A 20898-nucleotide genomic window follows, 5' to 3' on the forward strand; every position below is an offset into this window, starting at 1 on the left:
AACTTCTGAAATGTGTGATACTAATAGGGATATCTTATCTGCTTGGAGCCTACGACCAGCTTGTGCATAACAATAAAGTGGTTGTTGCATTTCTCTATTTCAATTTGTGGCCCTGGAAGTTTTCCTTCTACAAATTTTTTAACATTCTTCTGCTCCATCAGTCTATTGCTTTGGTAAGTAAATTGTTTTTGAAGTTCAAAGCTATACAAGGGTTAAATTTCTTCAAATATCATTGTTAAATTTCTTATTGTAACATGGGCCAACGGCCAAAGTAACACTACTATTATTACTTTTTAAATATTGTCATGGACAATTAAAATGGATTATTAAGTTTCTTAAAGACTCTCCATTGATTATTATCTCAAAATCTCCATTTTCTAAAGGGAAAATTGCACAAATGACACCTTAATTTTTCACTTTTATGCATTTGCAACCCAAACTAAAATTAAGCAAAGTTAACCACCCATATTTAAAATAATATATAACATGCAACTTAAGTTCAATTTTATCCACAATTTCGTTAAATTTAATCATGTGCTATGCCGAGCTAGCTTTTTTTAGGCTGACTTTTGTGGATGTTACTTTCACATGATATGCACACGCCAACATTTTGATATGCATAAGACGCCTCCGAAAATTCCACCATTGCCTGCCCATTGCAAATGTTGGAGGCCATTCCAAACAAAAAAGTAAGGTATCATTTTTTGTTCTAATCGTAACCTTTACCACATCTTTTGTAATTTCTTTCAAGATTGATGATTAACCAACTCCCTTTTTGGCTGATCCAATTGTTCGTGATAATCATGATATAAATAGGCTGATAACGGAAAAATAGTCGTTTTTGTTTTCACTTTTCATTATTGTTGTAAATCGACAACATTCACCTAAAAAATTGAATGGTGCAAGTTACGCAATCAAACTTTCATGAAATTTACCTACAATAAAAAAAAAGTTACCTAATCAAACTTTCACGAAATTGACCTAAAAGTTTTGAAGTCTGTGAGGTTAATTTGAACTTTTTTAGTATGGGGTAGTGAAGCTTTAAAGTCCCAAAAATAGAAAACCTGCAAGTCTGTAATCCAAAACAAAGTTTAGCAATTCGTTCAAAACGCAAAATATATGCAATGCCATTGCTTGAAAATTCATATTATACACAACTGCAATGCAATAATTACACCAATTGGTTGTTCTGAAGATCTATAAATAGAAAAACAAATTAAAAAAATTCAAAGAAAAACATATATAAATCTCGATCTGGCCAGCCTAATGGCAAAAAAGATTGCCCAAAAAATGCTTGAAGCGGATACTAACATCCATAGACAGACTTCTAGTATATGTGTCCTCCTGGTCCACCTTTGTTCCAAGACAAGTACGATGTATCCCCAAGAGGCCTGCACAAAACGGGCGAATTTTTTTTTTCAAGCACATCTCGCTTGAACATAGATACAACTGAATAGTTGTCAGCCTAAACAGAAGCGAAGCAAGACGAATGATTCCTAAAACATTTTGCATCTGATCCCCAAATTTAAAAACATAATTTTCCATAAACTTCAGCACATACATATTCTACACGAACTTTTCACAATTTTTTTTATTGTTGTTGTATTATCGGACCGTTTTGAAGACGACCAAGTTTTAGTTGATAAGCAAACTGTAAGACCTACTAACCAATTCACATACCTTGGCTTGAAGAGATAAAGAAGTAAGAAGCTTATAGCCAAGAACAAACACAGTCCACCAACAGTAAGGTATGCTATGCCCAGTAGACAATTCTTTCCGCCAATCCAACTTGCGGTTGAAAGTACCAGCTTCTTATTGCCACCAAAGATGTAGGTGTTATAATTATTCTCTATTGTCACAGTTACTACGTCATCGGCTTCAAGGTCCGCTTCTATTTTCCCATATAGTTTTCTGAAAGTTGGCAGTGCTGAAGTTCGCATCCAAACCATAAGATCTTCTTGTTCACTCAGCTGGTTGATTGCACAACAAGAAAAGAATATAAATTCAAAGACATATAACAAGGATATAAAACAAGGGGAACATAAGACAAAAAGTAGGTGCGAAGATTTACAGGTATGCTAGAATTCAGTTTTGCTCCTCCAATCAAACCTCCGCTCTGAAAATTCTTAGGATAGACGTCCGAGCCAAATTTTTTTTTAGGGTCACTTTTCCATGTGATGTCCTTTTTGCTGACCCCTAGTTGTTTGTTATTCACTGAAAACTTGTATGTGTCGTTAAACAAACTCCATGCAACTAGACCACACGGAACAATTGCACCATTTGCTGTATAACGTTCAGGAGCACATGTATCTGTTTTCTTTTCATTGGACTTGCTCCGCAACTGACCGTCACTTCTACTTTTAACATATCTGGATACAATATTTCACATGCCACATAAGAAACAGAGTCATAGTATTCAGAAATGCAGAATTACAAGAGGGATGGGGGAAAATGCTACACAGATGTAGGCAGTAAAGGGTTAATGGAAAAGGAAATCAAGATTAGGTGCCAATCTCCTGCACAACATGTATATTTACATATTTTTCCACTTTTTAATTGTCAATCAGGTGGCATCATCTGTCCATATAGTCTGATTAGACAGAGCATTATTTCGAATCAGGTGGCAGGTGAGGGTTTTAACTTGTTGAACATACCCCTCTAGAATAATTAACTTGTTGAACATACCCCTCTAGAATAACCTACACTATCCCCTACGCTATGTTTTGGATTCCTTTTAGTTTCAGATAACAATTACAGTTCATCATTCGCATTTATGCGTACGTATCCACGTATTGCAGGAAATTTGAGTACCTACAGAAATTGAGTGTGTATGTACGGGGACCTTATGTTTGTTTTCAGAAGTTTGGTGCACGGTACTGGCAAAAAGAAACAGAGGTTTCATGAATTTTCCTACCTTAAATACTTCTAGTCAAAGTCGGGATATTACATATGCAACTCCATGAGTGATCTTAATGTACCAGAACAGTCCTGATCTCGTTCTTCTCTCTTCTCATCCACAATAGTATTTTCCAGATGCTCTCACCCTCCACAATCTTTTACCTCCAGGAACCTTACTCTGTAAGACTTATTCAGATGGTGAAACGATTTGAAGCACTTCAAGGTTCCATCAAAATTGAAACCATTGAAGTACTTGTTTGGAATTTGGATTTTAATAGTTGGAAAGTATTGTTTGCTTTACCCTTAAGCTTTCATTGGTGTTTTGTTCTCGTGGATAACTTGTCGCTGGAGGAGAATAGCTTTGCGGAAACACTTCCAAATTAATATGTAGATACTTTATTTCAGATACTTACGGAATATCTAGGCACTCAGATTTCTGAAAATCATAAAAATTCTAAGGCTCCCCAGCTTACGCTGAGCACAATTTAAAGCTCGCAGTTTCTCTTTGACCATGTTAGCAAACAGAAACTAGGCCTCTTCCATGAAAATTTTATATCAAATAGTCATTTCCATGTCCATGCCACATATTCCATGAAAAATGATACTTGACTTGATACTTTTTGTGGAGCAAAAAATAATCACAAGGCGACACGTGGATTTTTGACAAAAAAAGACAAAACTACCCTTGAGGTATACCGGATTCCTACGTGCAATCAGCAGACAATTATCCTTCAACCAAGTCAAAAGTACTTAAAATAGGTATCAACTTAAAACCTAATTTATTCATATATTTCCCATTTCATTATTTAGCTAATCAATTAGCTAAATAATATACTTATTCCTTTCATATTTCCTAAAATTGACTAATTAAAGGATTAATTACCTAATCAATCCCTTAATTATCAACTAAACCTCCAAATTATAACCAAAACCCCACTAGGGCCGGCCATGCCCTTTATTTTCTGTTTGTTGCTGCCATTTTCTCCTCCTTTTTATGACATTCAAATAGCTAGTTAATTAGGTTATTACTATTTGCTAATTAACTAGCCAATTATTTCCATAACTCCCTAAAATAACTAGCCCATTATCTCCATAACCCCCCAAAATAAATCACCATTTCCTCTCCTATAAATTGGGTCCCATTTTCACAAAACACTAGTTCCAATTCTCTTACAAAAAATCTCAAATATTCTAAACACTATTTCTCTCTAAAATTCTAACTTTGGCATAGGAGGTTCTTCGGCCAAAGCCCCCCCCATTCATCGTGGGCGCGTGAGGTTCTTGACCTTAACCTAAGGTGCTAGTTGTTTTGTAGGTGCAAAATTGTCCAAGATCGAAGCGGAGAAAATTTGCATCCACAAATTGGTGCTTTCATTGAGAGTTGAAATCCATACTCGTAGAAGACTCTCGCACAAAAAAGTTTTTTCTTTATTTTCTAGTCCATTTGAATATTTTTCATACGTTCTTATTATTATAATTTTTTACTTGCAAAGGTCCTTTGATAAAATGTATAAGCAAAATATAATGGCTAGAAATTTAGAAAATTCCATAAGTGAAAATTCTAATATACAAGAAATGGGATTGCGGAGATCCGTGAGGCAAAATGCGACAATAAGGGGAGCGGCATCACCACCACGAGTTTCCACCATGGGAACCACCGCGGTGGCTACCTCGGTAGCCACCCACGGCGAGGTCCATGGTGCCTTCACCACGGCCACCATGGGAACCACCGCGGTGGCTACTTCGGTAGCCATTCGTGGCGAGGTCCATGAAGCTTTCACCACGGCCCGAGCCGTGCCATCCAAGGCTCACGGTACCAAGACCACGACCCAAGCTGTGCCATCCAAGTTTACGTGGACCCAAGCCCAAGCCTCGCATTCACATGCACCGCGCATTGAGCAGCCTGCTTTCGTCGAGCAGCCCACTCCCGTGGCCCAGCCTGCTCTCGTGACCCAGCCTGCTCCCAACGAGCAGCACACTCCCGTGGTCCAGCCTGCTCCCGACAAGCAGCCCACTCCCGTGGTCCAACCTGCTTCCGTCGAGCAGCCCACTCCCATGGCCCAACCTGCTCCCGCCAAGCAACCTGCTCTCGCGGCCCAGCCTGCTCCTGCCAAGCAGCCTGCTCTCGTGACCCAGCTTGCTCACGACGAGCAGCCCACTCCCGTGGTCCAGCCTGCTTCCGTCGAGCAGCCCACTCTCACGGCCCAACCTGCTCCTGCCAAGCAGCCTGCTCTCGTGACCCAGCCTGCTTCCATCGAGCAGCCCACTCCCGTGGCCCAGCCTGCTCCTGCCAAACAGCCTGCTCTCGTGGCCCAGCCTGCTCCCGACGAGCAGCCCATTCCCGTGGTCCAGCCTGCTTCCGTCGAGCAGCCCACTCTCACCGCCCAACCTGCTCCTGCCAAGCAGTCTGCTCTCGTGACCCAGCCTGCTCCCGACGAGCAGCCCACTCTCAAGGCCCAGACTGCTCCCGTGGCTTTCCAAGCAGCCCAAGTCGGCCCAAGATTATCTCAACCATCTAGACTTACTATCGAGCCGGGAGCATTCTCACCATATTTTTTCGCAGATTTGACATTTCCCAACTCAAATCTCGCGCTCGGAGTCTACCACTCTTCCACTGCCCAATGAGGTGCATTCCTTCCAAGCTCTTCCAATCCAAATGGCGAACAACACTTGTCTCGACAAGTCATAGAGTTGACGAGCGCCCTTGCACAACAGACAACCTTGGTGAATCAACTTTTACAACGCATCGGGATCCAATGTGCAGACGGACATTTCTAGTAGCGTCCCGGCAAGCAGCCACTCGACCAGCCATGAGCCGAACATTTGGGCAGTGTACATTCCCGTCTTAGAGCGCGAAGGAGCATGCACTCTCGACTAGGCCCACGGAGGAGCATACATTCACGGTTGGGGTCATACTCTGATAGTCAACATGAACAACCTTTCGGGCAAAGTGTCTATTCGCAGGTAAGCCCACAAGGAGCGCCGTCCACCTCACATCAGAGTAGGCAGCACGACGGACGGAGAGAAGCAGTCACTCAATCCAACTCAAGTTCAACCAGCAGCCTGCGAAGAACTTTCTCGCCTACTAGGAACGCACCACATGCACTGCATCCGCGGCATAGACGAGCCAAACACATAGAAGAGCAGCCTAGACTAGCAAGTCATGACTGGGGGCAGCCGAGAGCTCCGCTACCCCAACAAAGGCAAATTCAGGAAGAAGTAGAGAGACTCTTGACCAAGCGATTACATGATTTCCAACGCAACGAGGTCACCGACGAGGCACTACAACGGAACATAACCAACATAAGCAGGTCACCCTTCACGGAGGAGATCGAGCAGGCAGAGCCTCCACGCGAGTTCAGCATGCCACATTTCACATCTTTCAAAGGGGATGAAGACCCAGAGAGACACTTAAAACGTTACCAAAGTGCAATGATCCTTTATCGAAACAACGATGATCTCATGTGCAAGATATTCGCCACCACTCTACAAGGCGAGGCGCAAGATTGGTTCTACACCCTGCTGCCACAATCCATCCGGAATTTCTATGAACTTTCTTTGGTTTTCACCAAAGAATATTCATCCTATCGCTCGATCAAAAAGAAGTCTGACCATTTGTTCGACGTCAAGAAGAACCCAAAAGAGTCGCTTCGCAACTATGTGAGGAGGTTCAAAGTAGAGAAAGCAAAAATAGTCGGATGCAACGACTCGATAACTAGAGCAGCCTTCCAAAAAGGACTTCCAGCAGACCACCCGCTATTCGGAAAATTGATCATGAAAGAAGATCTAACTCTGGCAGACTCTTTTGCTTTAGCAGAGAAGCATGCACTTTGGGATGAGGCTAGCCAATGCATATTCAAGGACTTGAAGAAGTACCCGACATCACCTCCCTAGAAGTAGCGGAGGACTTATTCGCATGTTTGACGGTATCTAAAGTAGCAATAAGCTCTACCATTATGCGAGAAGAGATGGAGGCCCGACTACCTGTATTCTACAGTTACCTGCAGTCATCATCATGACGCACTATTCCGCCGAATCTAAACCGGCGGCGATAAAGGCGTAGACCCTGGCAGATGCAAAGTTTTCTGACGAACGTAACAACTCGGCCCAACGATGCCCGAAGGCAGTCGATCACACTTTAGCCGCACATATTCCCTCAATGGAGATTTCTGGCATTCGCATGTCAACGGCGCATCCAACTACAAAGGCTCGTGAGCAGCCGTGGTTCGTGGCAACCGACTACTTCACCAAATAGGTGGAAGCAGAGCCCATGACGACCACAATTCAGACGGACATAGAGCGCTTCATATGGAGGAACATCATTTACCGATTTGGCATCCCTTAATCCATCGTCACCAACAACGGCCTGCAATTCGTTGGCAAAGATTTGGCGAAGTTCTTCAAAAAATATGGTATCAAGCAGCATATGTCCATGCCGAGATATCCTCAAGGCAATAGGCAGGCCAAAACATCCAAAAAGATGGATCTCATCTGGGAAGGTCTGTACAAGCTCAGCAGAATAGGCGGCAAGAGTAATTATACCCCCGCTACCATGAAACGATAAAAAGATTGAAAAGTAGTGGAGCGCCTACAATCTGAAGAAGTACCATGTGTGACCTCCCACTACATCAAAGCCCAAAGACTCAAGAAGCTCGACGGGCACCACCTCACAAGTTGAGGACTATCCAGTTGTTATGCAGTTTCTACCTTACAGCTAAGTTCTCGTTCGTTTCACTCGTTTTTCAATGAGGAATTCAGAAGTAATCACAACTTGGCTCGGCTGCATGCTTATAACAACTGATCACTCCGGTACTTCAAAAGAAGACTGTGCCCTTCTTAGGGACCCATCGCAGGAATTGCGCCCCCCGAGGGACCAACCATGCTCTCCAGTGCGAGAGGGTAAACTAATTGCTCTCCAGTGCGAGAGGGTAAACCAATTCCCCGACACCCATATGGGTCAGCTCTCCAAGATGAGAGGATAAACTTTACACTCCGAATATCCAGACGTGGATGAGCCTGGCTGCCCTAGTATAACTAGATGCACGATGGCTTGCGCCGGGATTCCTAGAAGTAGCCGCAATGGTCTTTTTCAAGGCTTAGCTAACTGAAGGATTTTGGGTCTCTTGGCCTAATCCGTGGGGAACCGGGCCCTAGAGACGGAGAGGGCACATTACGCAGTACATTCGATGGACGGCTGCCCTGGAATCCTAAAGCTGCTACCGAGTGCGCTAAGGTAGCCTACGGATTCCAGAAGACTGCCTACGGCTTGCCCTTCGAGCAGTAAAGCCGTGCTAGACTTATGCAACTGCACATTCTTGTGAAAGGTTAAACAAGCTAGCGCGCATATACGAAGTTTTATCCACTGCCGACATGCTACGTAGTCGATAAGCTTCACCTCTGCCAAGCGCGGAACAACCTACACCAAGTCCTAAAGTGTTGTGATACTTGCTACGCAACCTACGAAATTGAAGAAAGTCAAGGTTAACAACCTAGTGGTTACGCGGACTTGTCTGCTACTGTAAGTAAGGCATCCGGCTGCCAACCCTATGGCTAACAACTTTGCAAAGTTCTACACCAACACCTACGGCTGCATAGGCTACGCGAGCTTGTCTGCTTATAAAAAAGTAGCATGCTTGCCACTGGTCTATCAAGTCTAAAGGTTAGGGCATGAACAAAAGAAGTGAAGATGAAGAAAAACGAAGGAAAACATGTTTATAAACAACTAGTAAAGGCCGAAAGAGTTCAAGCAAAACAAGAGCTACAAGGAAAAACAAAGAAAATCCTAAAGGCTACCTAAAATATTACACTACAGCAGCTTGGACATCCCACGACTACTCGGTCGCCACACCTTCATTCGGCGCTTCACCCCCGGCTGCCCCAGTCTGGGCACTAACTTCTCCAACTACTTCACCAATGGAAGCCTTAAAAATAAAAGCAAGCAAGTCTTCTGGAGAAATAGAGAAGCTCATCCATTCCCTTCTTAGCATAAGCAGCAAAACGAAGCTCAGAAATTGCAAGCTTACGATCTTGAATCTGAGGCGAATCAATCTCAGCAGCAAAGGGAGCAGGCTTTGGCGCCACTTTAGCAGCAGAGTCCACCTTACCACTCTTCATAATAGCAAGTCTCTACAAAGGTGAACCGAACTTGGCTCCCAAAGAACGTCCTGGTACAGACTTCGGCACTAGGGGCATGATAAAACCTTTACGCTGAGCAATCTTATCCACAATTGTACTAGCATTTCTCAACATGGAAGACGCCACATGCTCAGATCTAGCAGCCTTATTTTTCTTCCCATTGGAAGAAAAATGTCAATCACATACCTCTCAGTAGCAAGCGGACCCTCAAAAGCAGCAGAAGAAGTCTTTAGTTTTTTCTTAACTGGCATCTCATGAGCAGGCGGGGAAGATCTCTTCTTTCCATCTTCATTCATAGTAAGCTCCATGACAGCGATCAGACGAGCCAATGCATCTGCCTTGATCATCTTTACCTCCTCTTTCTGGAGCAGCCCACATTTCTTTCAGCAAAGAGGACTAAGCAGCCAACGACATTCATGTACTCAGCAAGGGAGCTCAACCCAGCATTCCAGCAGGCAGGAGGCCTGCATGCCCAACATTTCAGCAGCCCATGAGACCCGCAATCTCCTTATTTCTCTCAATCACCAGCCTGGCCCGAGTCAGGTCCAAGAGCCCAAAGGACATGAGCCATGCGGCTCGCTTAGCACTGCGCCCCAGTGCCACAATCCTCGACCCCAGCTGCACAAGCTACCCTTGGCTCAAGCCAAGCCAATCTACCCAAGCAGTGGTCCCTGCCACGACATCTCCTCAACCCATGCCAAGCCAACTCCTGGCCCCTGCCAGCCGACGTGCCGCACCACCCCGACGGCTGCCCTGCAATAGCACTATCCAAGAAGAAGGCAAGAAAAATTAAATTTTTCTTACATCGGTGCGGCACGGAGAAGACGAAGAAATCAACGAAAGACGGTCCTTTGCACGGGCAAGATGTAGAAAATTGCTAGATGAGGGGGAACAAATATCCTCTAACTTTCTCTCTCTTGTTGGGTAGAATAAATCGCTCTCCAAAGTTGATTTAATAACCCACTTAAGGTGGAATTAAATAGGCTTGGAGAGAAATTTATTTCCCTTTCCTAGAAGGATCTAATTTCCATTTAAAGAGAGAATCAACATGAAAATAGGAAACAGTCTTAAGTTTCCTAAAGCAAGAAAATCTCTACACCTGTTGCCCTTTCCTACAAGCAGCCCAACAGGTGTGGGGGCATTTGTGGAGCCAAAAATAATCACAAGGCGACACGTGGATTTTTGACAAAAAAAGACAAAACTACCCTTGAGGTATACCGGGATTCCTACGTGCAATCAGCAGACAATTATCCTTCAACCAAGTCAAAAGTACCCAAAATAGGTATCAACTTAAAACCTAATTTATTCATATATTTCCCATTTCATTATTTAGCTAATCAATTAGCTAAATAATATACTTATTCCTTTCATATTTCCTAAAATTGACTAATTAAGGGATTAATTACCTAATCAATCCCTTAATTATCAACTAAACCTCCAAATTATAACCAAAACCCCACTAGGGCCGGCCATGCCCTTTATTTTCTGTTTGTTGCTGCCATTTTCTCCCCCTTTTTATGACATTCAAATAGCTAGTTAATTAGGTTATTACTATTTGCTAATTAACTAGCCAATTATTTCCATAACTCCCCAAAATAACTAGCCCATTATCTCCATAACCCCCCAAAATAAATCACCATTTCCTCTCCTATAAATTGGGTCCCATTTTCACAAAACACTAGTTCCAATTCTCTTACAAAAAATCCCAAATATTCTAAACACTATTTCTCTCTAAAATTCTAACTTTGGCATCGGAGGTTCTTCGGCCAAAGCCCCCCCATTCATCGTGGGCGCGTAAGGCTCTTGGCCTTAACTTAAGGTGCTAGTTGTTTTGTAGGTGCAAAATCGTCCAAGATTGAAGCGGAGAAAATTTGCATCCACACTTTTTACATACCGGCGATGATTCTGATAGAAGTGATCAAGCTGGTAGTAAATGTAAACGGGAGATTTCATTTGTTTTGGAATCTGAAAAACCACCGGTAAATGCACATTTTTAGTAGCATGTATCATCATCCTAGAAAAGCAGAGAAACACTTTGCAAAATTAGCCTAAACTCAACACTGGCAGAGGATTGGACTTACAGTCACTCTCCTAATACATGTCTTGTTAGTTTTACTACTCTGAATATATGCAAGCTTATTATCCACATAATTAGGAGGAACGCAATCTTTATCATAGTGGTCGACGATTTCCACCACCTGCATGTTAAACAAGGCAAAGTTTGGTTTCAGGCTCAACAATAATCAGCCGCCACCAGCCAACTTCATGATAAGCACTACATAAAGGAAACGAAGATATATTACATGCTCTGATGCAAATAAGGAAGCAAATCCAATTGGTAAAAAGACAATGCCGATTGCAACAAATATTAGTATGACCTGAAATCCGAAATGGAAACATATTAAGAAACCAAAACACACAAAACTGAAGGCAAAACCTGCAACTGAAAAGAAAAATTCATCAAAATGTAGGGTAACCTATACCCATGCTGGTGTTAAAATTGGTTTGCAAGCTGGAAGCTCTTGCTGTGTGAACTGGGAATCTGAAATGCATCATAACAATGCACCAAGCATATTACTTTGGTTAGAATAACGCTTAAACGCCAACGGAAAAGGAGTGGATTGAACAATTCATAATGCACAATGACAATCCAACTGCATCTATTTTTATCTGTTTCATAAATATATAGAAATATGTTGGTCGGGTTGGGGTTCCTCCACAAATCAAACAAATTACACAATCAAGCGTCCAAATAAATGTTAACACAAAACAGAGCAATGAAATTTGAAGAAGAGAGATGCTTGGCTCCACATGATTATGGACGATTTGTACACAGAAATAGTGCGTGACAAATTCACGGAACTTCCGGCTTATGTTTGAAAATATTCATTTTATAAGACACATGCATTTATGCAACACAGAGGGAAAATGAAACAAAAGGGCAGTTAGAAAGGTATGAACGAACATTTGGGTCTTCTGGACTTCTTTTTGGTAGAGGAAGTTAAATCCGAGGCTCCATCTTTTGCATCCATCTCCACGATCCCCTCTCTCTACAATGCCACTGTTATTCACACAAAATATTTGATCGATTAAGTAAAATTGGAAACAACCCTTTTGAAAATTTGGTAACTTCCTTTGTTCTCCAGCAAATTTGGAAGCATGGGAAGAAACAAAACTTTTGCTCTTTGTTCGTTAATCTGATATTCCAACCCACCCTTGTTTTATATTTTTTTAATGTTTTTTTTTTTGGTATTTTTGTTTCTTTTTTGGGTAGTTGATTGGTGATTTGGTGCGGAAGGTTGTTAGGGAAAAACAATGGAACGAAGGATATGATGTGGGTAGAGTGTTGTATTTTGGTTGTTTTTTTTTTCATTTTGCATGAGCGCAACACCGGTCTTGTAGCTCCTAAATCTCGAACTAGTCGTCCCACCATTCATGTATGTTTATTCTTAGGCACTCTATCGACCTTTTCATCGGACTGCATCGAGAGGTTGATGTCCCTTTTTCTTCTTTTTATCCTATTCTTTTTAATTTACTAATTTATTTTCGGTTGTGGTAATTCTAAACGCTGGCTTTTCTCTTTATCGGAAATGATTTTCGGATTTGAGTTCCATTATTTTGGTCACTAAGTAACAGATGATTCAGATGCTTACTCATTTGTTTAGTCTCTACTCTTGATATCAAATCAAATGTTAGTAACCATACATTCATTGGTTACCTAATGACCAAAAAAACATTATTGCCACACACTTTTTATTTTATTTTTTTTAATTTTAATCTCTTTGTACTTATGCGATTGTTTGTATCCTTATGATTTATTGCTTCGCAAAAGGGGGACAACTAGTGGCAAGTTACGGTTATCCACTCCTTTCGGGCCTAGAGAGGCTATAAGGAATTTCACCCTATCTGTGGCCACAGTTAAGCAGAATTTCTATTCATTTAATTGAATAATTCAACGGTGTTCCACTTCCAAGTAACATTGAAAAAAGATATTTTTAATTACAAATTTTAATATTTAAAATCAAAATTGTTCTAATTCCCAACATTGTTAATACAGTTTGAGTCTATTGACAGAGAACACAATTTTAAACCAATGGGGGATGCTTTCACATGAAAGAAGATGAGTTTCAGGAGAGAAAGACATTTTCCTTATTCTCTTGGATAAAAAGTAAATAAAGAGGGTGGAAATTAGCCGGTTAGTCAAGTCACTGTTCCACTATTTCTATTGGTGAGTTTCTTCTTCTAGTTGGTTTGTTTTTGAGAAATTTTATTTGAACCCAATTATCTTATCTTTACACCTAATTAAAAAAATTTGTCTACCAAACTTCTAAATTCACCCTTAAATAAATAAAAAAGTAGAAACAATTTTATAAACCCAAACGCAAACAACAAAAATCTCTCTCTCTCTCTCACTCTCTCTACACCCATTTTATTTAGGGAGCTTTAATGAAAAGGGCTTGAACAAAGTTTAATTTAACCAAAAACCATCCTATATTATTATTTAATCAAAAGGGCTTCATATTTAATTATAAGGACAAAACTAATCTATTTCAGACTCACAACCATTAAACCCACATAGAATGAATTAAAAGCCCAAAACGAAACAAATTTTTTTTCCAGCCCCTGCCCTTAATAGAAATCCCATTCTGTCAGCCAATCTGTTAGAATTAAACTTCTTTTTATTTACAAGTATGCCACTTTCTCATTAATCCACCAAACAGATATTAGTAGGTTTTTCACTCAAAAACTGCCTACCTCCTCCAACGAACCAGCTTCCTCTCACCTTGCGAGTTCTTCCGACTTCAGTCGGTTGGAATGAGATAGCGATTTGGAAGAAAGATTGGGCGGCCGAAGAGATTATGTTGGAGGATCAGGTGGTGAACCTTCTGCAGAGGTACTTGGAGAACTATGTGATGGGGCTCAACAAGGAGGCCCTCTAGAACAGTTTGGCAAGGTGATGAGAAGTTAAAGGGCACTCAATGCACTAAAATTGAAAAAAGAATGTTTAAGAGAAGATTTCTTGGATCAGTGAAACTTAAAAGTGCGAGACTCACATCAACGTTTATGATTATGTTTTTTGTTTTTTTTTGGAAACTAGTTTATGATTATGTTTGGTCTTAATTATGTTTGGAAGTCTCATGCAATTTCCTTGGATCTATCTCATTATAAAATTGAACTCGTGTGTGTGAGTGCGTGTGTATATATATATATATAATAAAAAATAAAAAATGAGCTTCCTCTCAAGAAATAGTCAGGAGATTACACAATAAAGTTTCCAAAATACTAGTGTTCCATTTAAGAAAAAAAAGTCACTTTTTATTGTGTTTGAGATAGTCAGGAGACTACACAACTTTTTATTGAGATAGTCAGTGATAGTCAGGAGATAGATCCAATAATTAGTCAGTGTTATATTTAAGAAATAGTTAGTGTTTCGTTTAAGAAATAGTCAATGTTTAGTTATATATATATATATTGAGATAGTCAGGAGATTACATAATAAAGTTTCCAGAGTACTAGTGTTCCGTCTAAGAAATAGTCAGTGTTTCGTTTACGAAACAGTGAATAGTCAGTGTTTAGTTTACGAAACAGTAATAATACTAGTGTTTGTTTGATAAATAGTCAGTGTTGAGTTTACGAAACAGTGATAATACTAGTGTTCCGTTTAAGAAATAGTCAGTGTTTAGTTTACGAAACAGTGATAGTACTAGTGTTCGATTTTGTTTACAAAACAGTGATAGTACTAGTGTTCGTTTGATAAAAGGAAAACTAACCAAAAGGGCTTAAAAACTTTAAATTTTAACCAAAAACCATGTTAAAAGTTTATTTAATGGTTAGTACAAAACCTAATATCAAATCAGCTCAATAAAATTGGCCCAACCAAAATAATTTATTGTGCTTCCAATTGTACCCTTAACATCAAGTTTCCTCGCCCGTTTATTTGGTCCGTTTCCTTCATATGCAGAGAGAAAGTCTATAAACTCAGATTAATTTATGTAATTTTCTCATTACATCTTGCCATCATCTGATTTTCTCCATCAAACTCTGAAACACCCGAGAAGGCCTTCTAAACGATGATTTCTTGGAAGAGTGTATCTCTATGACTCGCAACCCTCAACAACACCGTCCTTTCTATTGTAAAAGCTGCCTACTTGAAAGAGTCAAGAATGATGATTGTTTAGAACCATGCAAGGGCCACTTAAGGAGGCAATTTATTAAAGAATGCTGGAGCAAGTGTGGCTGCCATAGACCATGTGGAAATTGAGTAGTCCAAAGAGGCTTAAATTGGAAGTTGCAGGTTGGAATCTATTTAAAATGCTCTTTCTGGTTATTGTTAGTTGATGGAGTGGGGTATTTGTTTTCTTATTGATGTAAATCTGTGCATATATTGTTCATGAGTTTTAGTGGTTATATTCTCGAAAGATGTGATAAACAAGTGCAGATCTTGGTTCGGAAAGTGATGCGAAAATATTCTTAACACACAAATTTAACCCTCTTTTGACAACTGTAGTATAAGTATAAGTAGGGATCGTTCTGGACCGGAGATTAGGAGGGCTTGCTAATAACCTCTAAACTGACTCAAAAACATAAAACTAAACTTAAAAATACTTAACAAGACTCACAAGACTCAAAGCAAACTTAAAATACTGAAAACAGCTTAAAACAACCAAATAAACTTAAACTAGACACTCGAAATGACTTTGGACGAAAATTGACTTTTACTTGAATCAAAACACTTTAAAACACAAACTAAAACAGATTTGAAACACTTTGAAACAAGAAACTAAAAGGGGGGTTTTGATTGGGATGAAGTTGAAACAAAAAAACAAGTATGAAAAACTAGACAGATTGTAAAACAAATTTGAGAAATAAGATGATGGATGTGATAGCTAGAGGCTTTTTCTCCACACATGACATGTATGCAAATAACTTAATTTCAAGTTATTACTTCATTGAATTATGAACGACAATGCTCCAAATTAACCGTGACATCACTAGTTAACTCTCAGTTTTTCCTTATTTTATTGGATTGGATGACATCATTCGACAACCCAAAATATTCTTCTAAAGTTCCCTACATGACATCATAATAGATATACAATCAAAGATCATTACGTTTAATGAAAATCATAAGCATTGACAAAGCACTTGCAACTATGACATCATGTCACTCATGCTAGGAATTGAACTTAACGCGATCGTTTATAAGCGACCTTCACTACATGTGAATATAAGTTTGTAACGATTATGTGAAACTTCCTTATATTCTAACAACGGATTTATGCATGCCAATTAAGTGTCGACCCTTAATTAACAAATACAAATAAGTTATCAATCAAATAGTTAAGCCAATTGCATTCACGATTCAAGAGTTCATAACTGGAATTTATCAAATTATATTGCATACATAATCATGGCTTTGAAATCACCCATAGCCAAGAGGGGTTTAGCCACTCATATTTACAACAAAACGAAATGAAATGAATTTAAACATTAGAAACAAAAGAAAGAAAACACCTAAACGCTCCAACGATCCAAGTTGGACAGCAAGCATGTCCAAGCACTTTCCTTCCATTCCTTTGCTACGACACAAGGTGTTGGTGAGTGTTTGAAGGTTTGTTTGTATGGAGGAATGGATGTGAAGATGAATGGATGTGTTTGGATGAAGGTTGTGTTGAAATGGGAGTGAATGATCTAACCAAGTATGAACTTAATTTATGTTACACACACTTCCTTTTATAGAGGAAATGCATGGCAATGGAGGGGAACATGGAGTGGTGTAGCAATTGAGTGCAATGATACATGAAATATGTTGATGCACAAAATCAGCGAGGACTTTGGTCCAACAGAAAGTGTCAGGTTTGTGACCTTCGCTTGGTTGCTTCGATCACTAGTGAAGATAAGTACGTAAATGAATAAGGACATGGAAGCAAACACAAGATGTACGTGGTTCACCCAGATCGGCTACGTCCACGGAGTAGATGAGTTCTCATTAATTGTGAAGGGTTTACACAAATACATAGGTTCAAGCTCTCATTTTGTGAGTTCTAGTGAATAGTTTAGTACAAAATGACATTAGAGATTATTGTGGGAGAATGATCCTTATTTATAGAGGAGAGTTTCTAGTTTTGTTCTAACATTGACACGTGTCGTGTTGTGATTGGCTTCTGATGTTGACACGTGTCGAGCTGTGATTAGCTTCTGATGTCAACACGTGTCGCATTGTGATTGGCCTCCTGGTTGAAGGGAAGCTCTTCTGGGTCCTTGATGGTATAACGTTGACCGGTGCTCAGTAGTTTCAGGATTGGTCAAGTATGGTACAAACAGTGCTCCCCTAAGTTCCAGAATGAGGGAAGCTCCTCGGTTGGGGACTTGCAAGATCCAAGCCATTGAGTAATCACGAAACTTCTAAGTACTGAAGTGTGGTATTATTTTCACGTGCCTTATCTGTCTCATATGTAGATGTGGCATCTTCTCTGGAAGTACTTTTCCTCCATCCATGGGTGGTATCTTTAACCGATGAAGATGCACAAGGTAATGTATCAATTTCACTTGAAGCTTACTTGTAGTTTCGGGCTTGGTCAAGTGCGATACAAACCCTATAGTAGGAGTCCCCCAAGTCGCCGAGCTAGGAGATCTGCCGAAAAAGGTGACAGACAAGGTAAGTAGTCAAACTTCCAAGCAAGCAACCCAGGATCGGAGGTTCGACTTCGGCTTCGGTTGATTGTTCTCTTTCTCATTGTCTCTCATTCAGCTGCCAGGATAAGGAGAAGCAAATGGAGAAGAGATGATATGAGATACTTTTGCTTTTGAAGAAGTAACTTTCCACAGGCTTATTCTTGAACTGTGCTGGAGGGTTTTCTGGTTCCCTTCAGAGTATAAGGCCGACTCAAGAATTTGAGGGTCAAAACAAGTCCATCAAATCTAGAGTACGTTCGACCTTGATGATATGGGATACTTTTGCTGTTGACGGAATAATGAATGTGGTATGGAAATGTGTCGTGCTGTAGTGATCTGTTTCAGCTCACCGTTGAACCTTCTGCTTCAATCTTTTGCACGGCAGAAGTGGTGTGCAACCTTTGCATTTAAATGGTCCTTCAGAACATTCCTTCATAGTGACTCATCCACGCTTGGCAGCTTCAGTGTAAAGAGCCAATATCTGATCAACTATCATGAGGTATGTGCCGGTGGAATTCATGACCTTGACAGCAGTTGAAGATGAGTTCTCGAGAGCAATGCTAAGTAAGTAACCAGGCAAAGGTCTCAGGCAGTCAGTTCCAGATTGGAGGTTTGATTTCAGGTTCCGACTGACTGCTCTCTTTCTCTTTGTCCTGCTGGTGTGGACAAGGACGAAGACAAGGACAGGGAGAAAGCATGATATGGGATACTCTTGCTTTCGACCCTGATGATATGAGATACTCTTGTTCTTGGTGTGGCTTATTTGCTGAGGTATTATCGGGGGGAAATAAAGCTGAGTATTTCGAGAGGTTATGTTGAGGGTGCATTCTCAAATGCGAGAAAGGGTTGAGCATTTTTGCAGGTTTGCCTGTTGATCGGATCATATTTATATATATTTTTACTTCGAATTCACTCGTCTTTTCTTAGTTAGTTCCTTATATTTTTGAGCTATTTACGTTATTTTTGTGTTTATAGGATCTGTTATGCAAAGAAAATAAAAATAGCACAAATGAGTTTTAAATAATAAATAGAAAGAGTAGAGCACGGCATGATGAGAAAGAGAGGAAGTGGAAATCAAAGAATGAAAATAAACTGCAAAGAAAGAGAAGGAGTGCATGATGGCAAAAACAAAAGAAAAGAAAAAATTTCATGGCAGACACAGGTTGAGTGGAAGAATAAAAGAAAGAAAAGAGAAGACAGTGGGGAGAAAGAATAAAAAAAACTAGTGCAATGCGCAGAAGAGGAGAAAATAAAAGAAATGGGACGGAAATCATGGGACGGACAGACTGCAGAGAACAAAAGGAGGAGCAGAAAAATATATAAAACAGAGGGATAGACAGCAACAGCGCAGCTTGAGCCTCGGGGAATAAAAATAAAAAGAAGACTTAAGAAGGAGAGTGGACCAAAGAGACTGCGGAGAGACTGCCAGAAAAGCAGGAGAGTTGACGTGAGCGGGAGATAGATAGACTCGGACTGGCTGGCGCAGTGCGCAGAGCATAAGAAAGAGACACGGGGAGAGCAGGGAGAAACTGACTGACTGGAAGGAAGAGAAGGCGCAGGAAGGCAGAGAGCAAGGCAGCAAGAAAATTAGAGGCTTCACTCCATTTTTCTTAGTTTTATCTTCTCAAACTCATATTTTACTTTTGGTTTAATTTAAGAATTATGTGTAACTAATTTTTAGTAGTTAGGGCTTGTTTTGAAGCCCCGAATATGATTGTAAGTTTGTTGTGATATTTTGTTTGAATGACTTTTATGAAAGGATGAAAATTGTTTGACTACTTATGTCATTGATAAATTCTTTATGTGTTTCTATGGATGCATACATAGTGAGCATATCTAGGATTTTAATGCTATGAATATATGTCTGCCTGCCCTTGTTGAATGAGGACCTACATATGTTCTAGAGTAGCACTTGTTAATTGTGGTTAACATGTGAAACGATTTCTAGGATAAGTAAGACAACACCAGTACTTACGATGCCTTGTGATGACTCAAACTTTTTTTATTCTTAATGATTTCTACTTGTTAAATCTATGAACACACCATTCTAGATTGCATGCTAGGGACTAAGTTAAGTTGAAAACATCATTCTCTTAACATACTACGTAAGAAAGAGTAATAGGTTGTGTTCTAACATTGAGCCAACTTGAGCATCTTCATCCGGAAATAAAAGGAATTTGAATGAAACATAACATGTTTACATGATTATTTGGTGGTGGATAGCATGTCCCCTAACTCGTTTTTCTTAACTTGTGAATCAAAATCTATTGGTATTATTTAAAATCTGTTTCTGTACTGTTTTTGTACGATTTAATTTAAATAGCAAATCAACTCCATAAATCCCAAAAATTTGTGAGACTGTCGTACTGTGTGTCTAGTTTATGTGTATAAAATTTCGTTTCATTTGGATTAGTGTAAGTTGGTTTAATAATTATTGTTCGGTGGCTGGTCAGTGGAGATAACCACCCTGTTTTTGTGACATTTTTAAGTATTTGGATAAAACAATCTTCTGCGGGAAAGACCCTTATTTTCATATGCTACAATTGACAAATCTTAGTGTTAATAAGGAAAATTAATAGGATTATTTTGTGCTACTTTGTGGTGCGTTATAATTACCTATCAAATTTTTGGCGCCGTGTCGCCGGGGATTGTTATTTCTGATTGCTTATATTTTATTTTTATTATTTTTAGTTTTTATTTTTATTTTTATTTTTATTTATTTTTATTATTTTCTATTTCTTGTCTATTTAGTGTTTTTGGTTTTGTTTTTATTTCAGGTACTCTTTGTAGTACATGCATACTCGAAAGTCTAAGAGCATTGATCTAGCTTCATACGATCCAGAGATTGAACGAACATTTCGAAAGCTTCAGAGAAAAATCAAGAAAAAGTTTGCATCGGTGTCTTTACCGCCATCTTCTCCACCACATTTAAGTTCGGAAGAGGAGGAGGAACCACAAAAAGGCATGGCTGATAACCGTACATTGAGGGAGTTGGCAATGCCAAATACGGATCAACAGCCATTGTGCATCACATATCCAAATGCAGAAGGAGGATGTGAGATCAAGTCCGGCATGATTCACTACTTGCCTAAGTTCCATGGGTTCTCAACAGAGGATGCCAACAAGCATCTCATGGAGTTTCACGTGGTATGCTCAGGAATGAGACCAGCAAATGTGGATGAGGAGCAA

General features: G+C 39.9%; 1 protein-coding gene across 1 annotated transcript; it reads right to left on the bottom strand.

Moving 5' to 3' along the window:
* Window positions 1-1098: 1098 nt before the first annotated feature.
* LOC103444249 (putative ALA-interacting subunit 4) lies at window positions 1099-12389 on the bottom strand. The gene is made up of 8 exons (XM_029108652.2): window positions 11999-12389; window positions 11517-11575; window positions 11337-11411; window positions 11115-11231; window positions 10928-10998; window positions 2072-2369; window positions 1681-1970; window positions 1099-1391 (listed from the first exon to the last, which is right to left on the bottom strand). Exons 1-8 carry the CDS (start codon window positions 12063-12065, stop codon window positions 1328-1330), a joined length of 1041 nt encoding a protein of 346 aa, XP_028964485.1. The 5' UTR covers window positions 12066-12389; the 3' UTR covers window positions 1099-1327.
* Between the last annotated feature and the right edge of the window lie 8509 nt (window positions 12390-20898).

Source organism: Malus domestica, chromosome 09 (genome assembly GCF_042453785.1).
Source record: "Malus domestica chromosome 09, GDT2T_hap1".
NCBI classification, from domain to species: domain Eukaryota; kingdom Viridiplantae; phylum Streptophyta; class Magnoliopsida; order Rosales; family Rosaceae; genus Malus; species Malus domestica.

Coding starts and splice junctions, on each gene's coding strand:
- LOC103444249 (XM_029108652.2), bottom strand. CDS start 12,065: ATGGATGCAAAAGATGGAGCCTCGGATTTAACTTCCTCTACCAAAAAG. Junction 11,576..11,998: donor GAAGTCCAGAAGACCCAAAT/GTTCGTTCATAC, acceptor GATGCATTTCAG/ATTCCCAGTTCACACAGCAA. Junction 1,971..2,071: donor AACTGAATTCTAGCATACCT/GTAAATCTTCGC, acceptor GCAATCAACCAG/CTGAGTGAACAAGAAGATCT.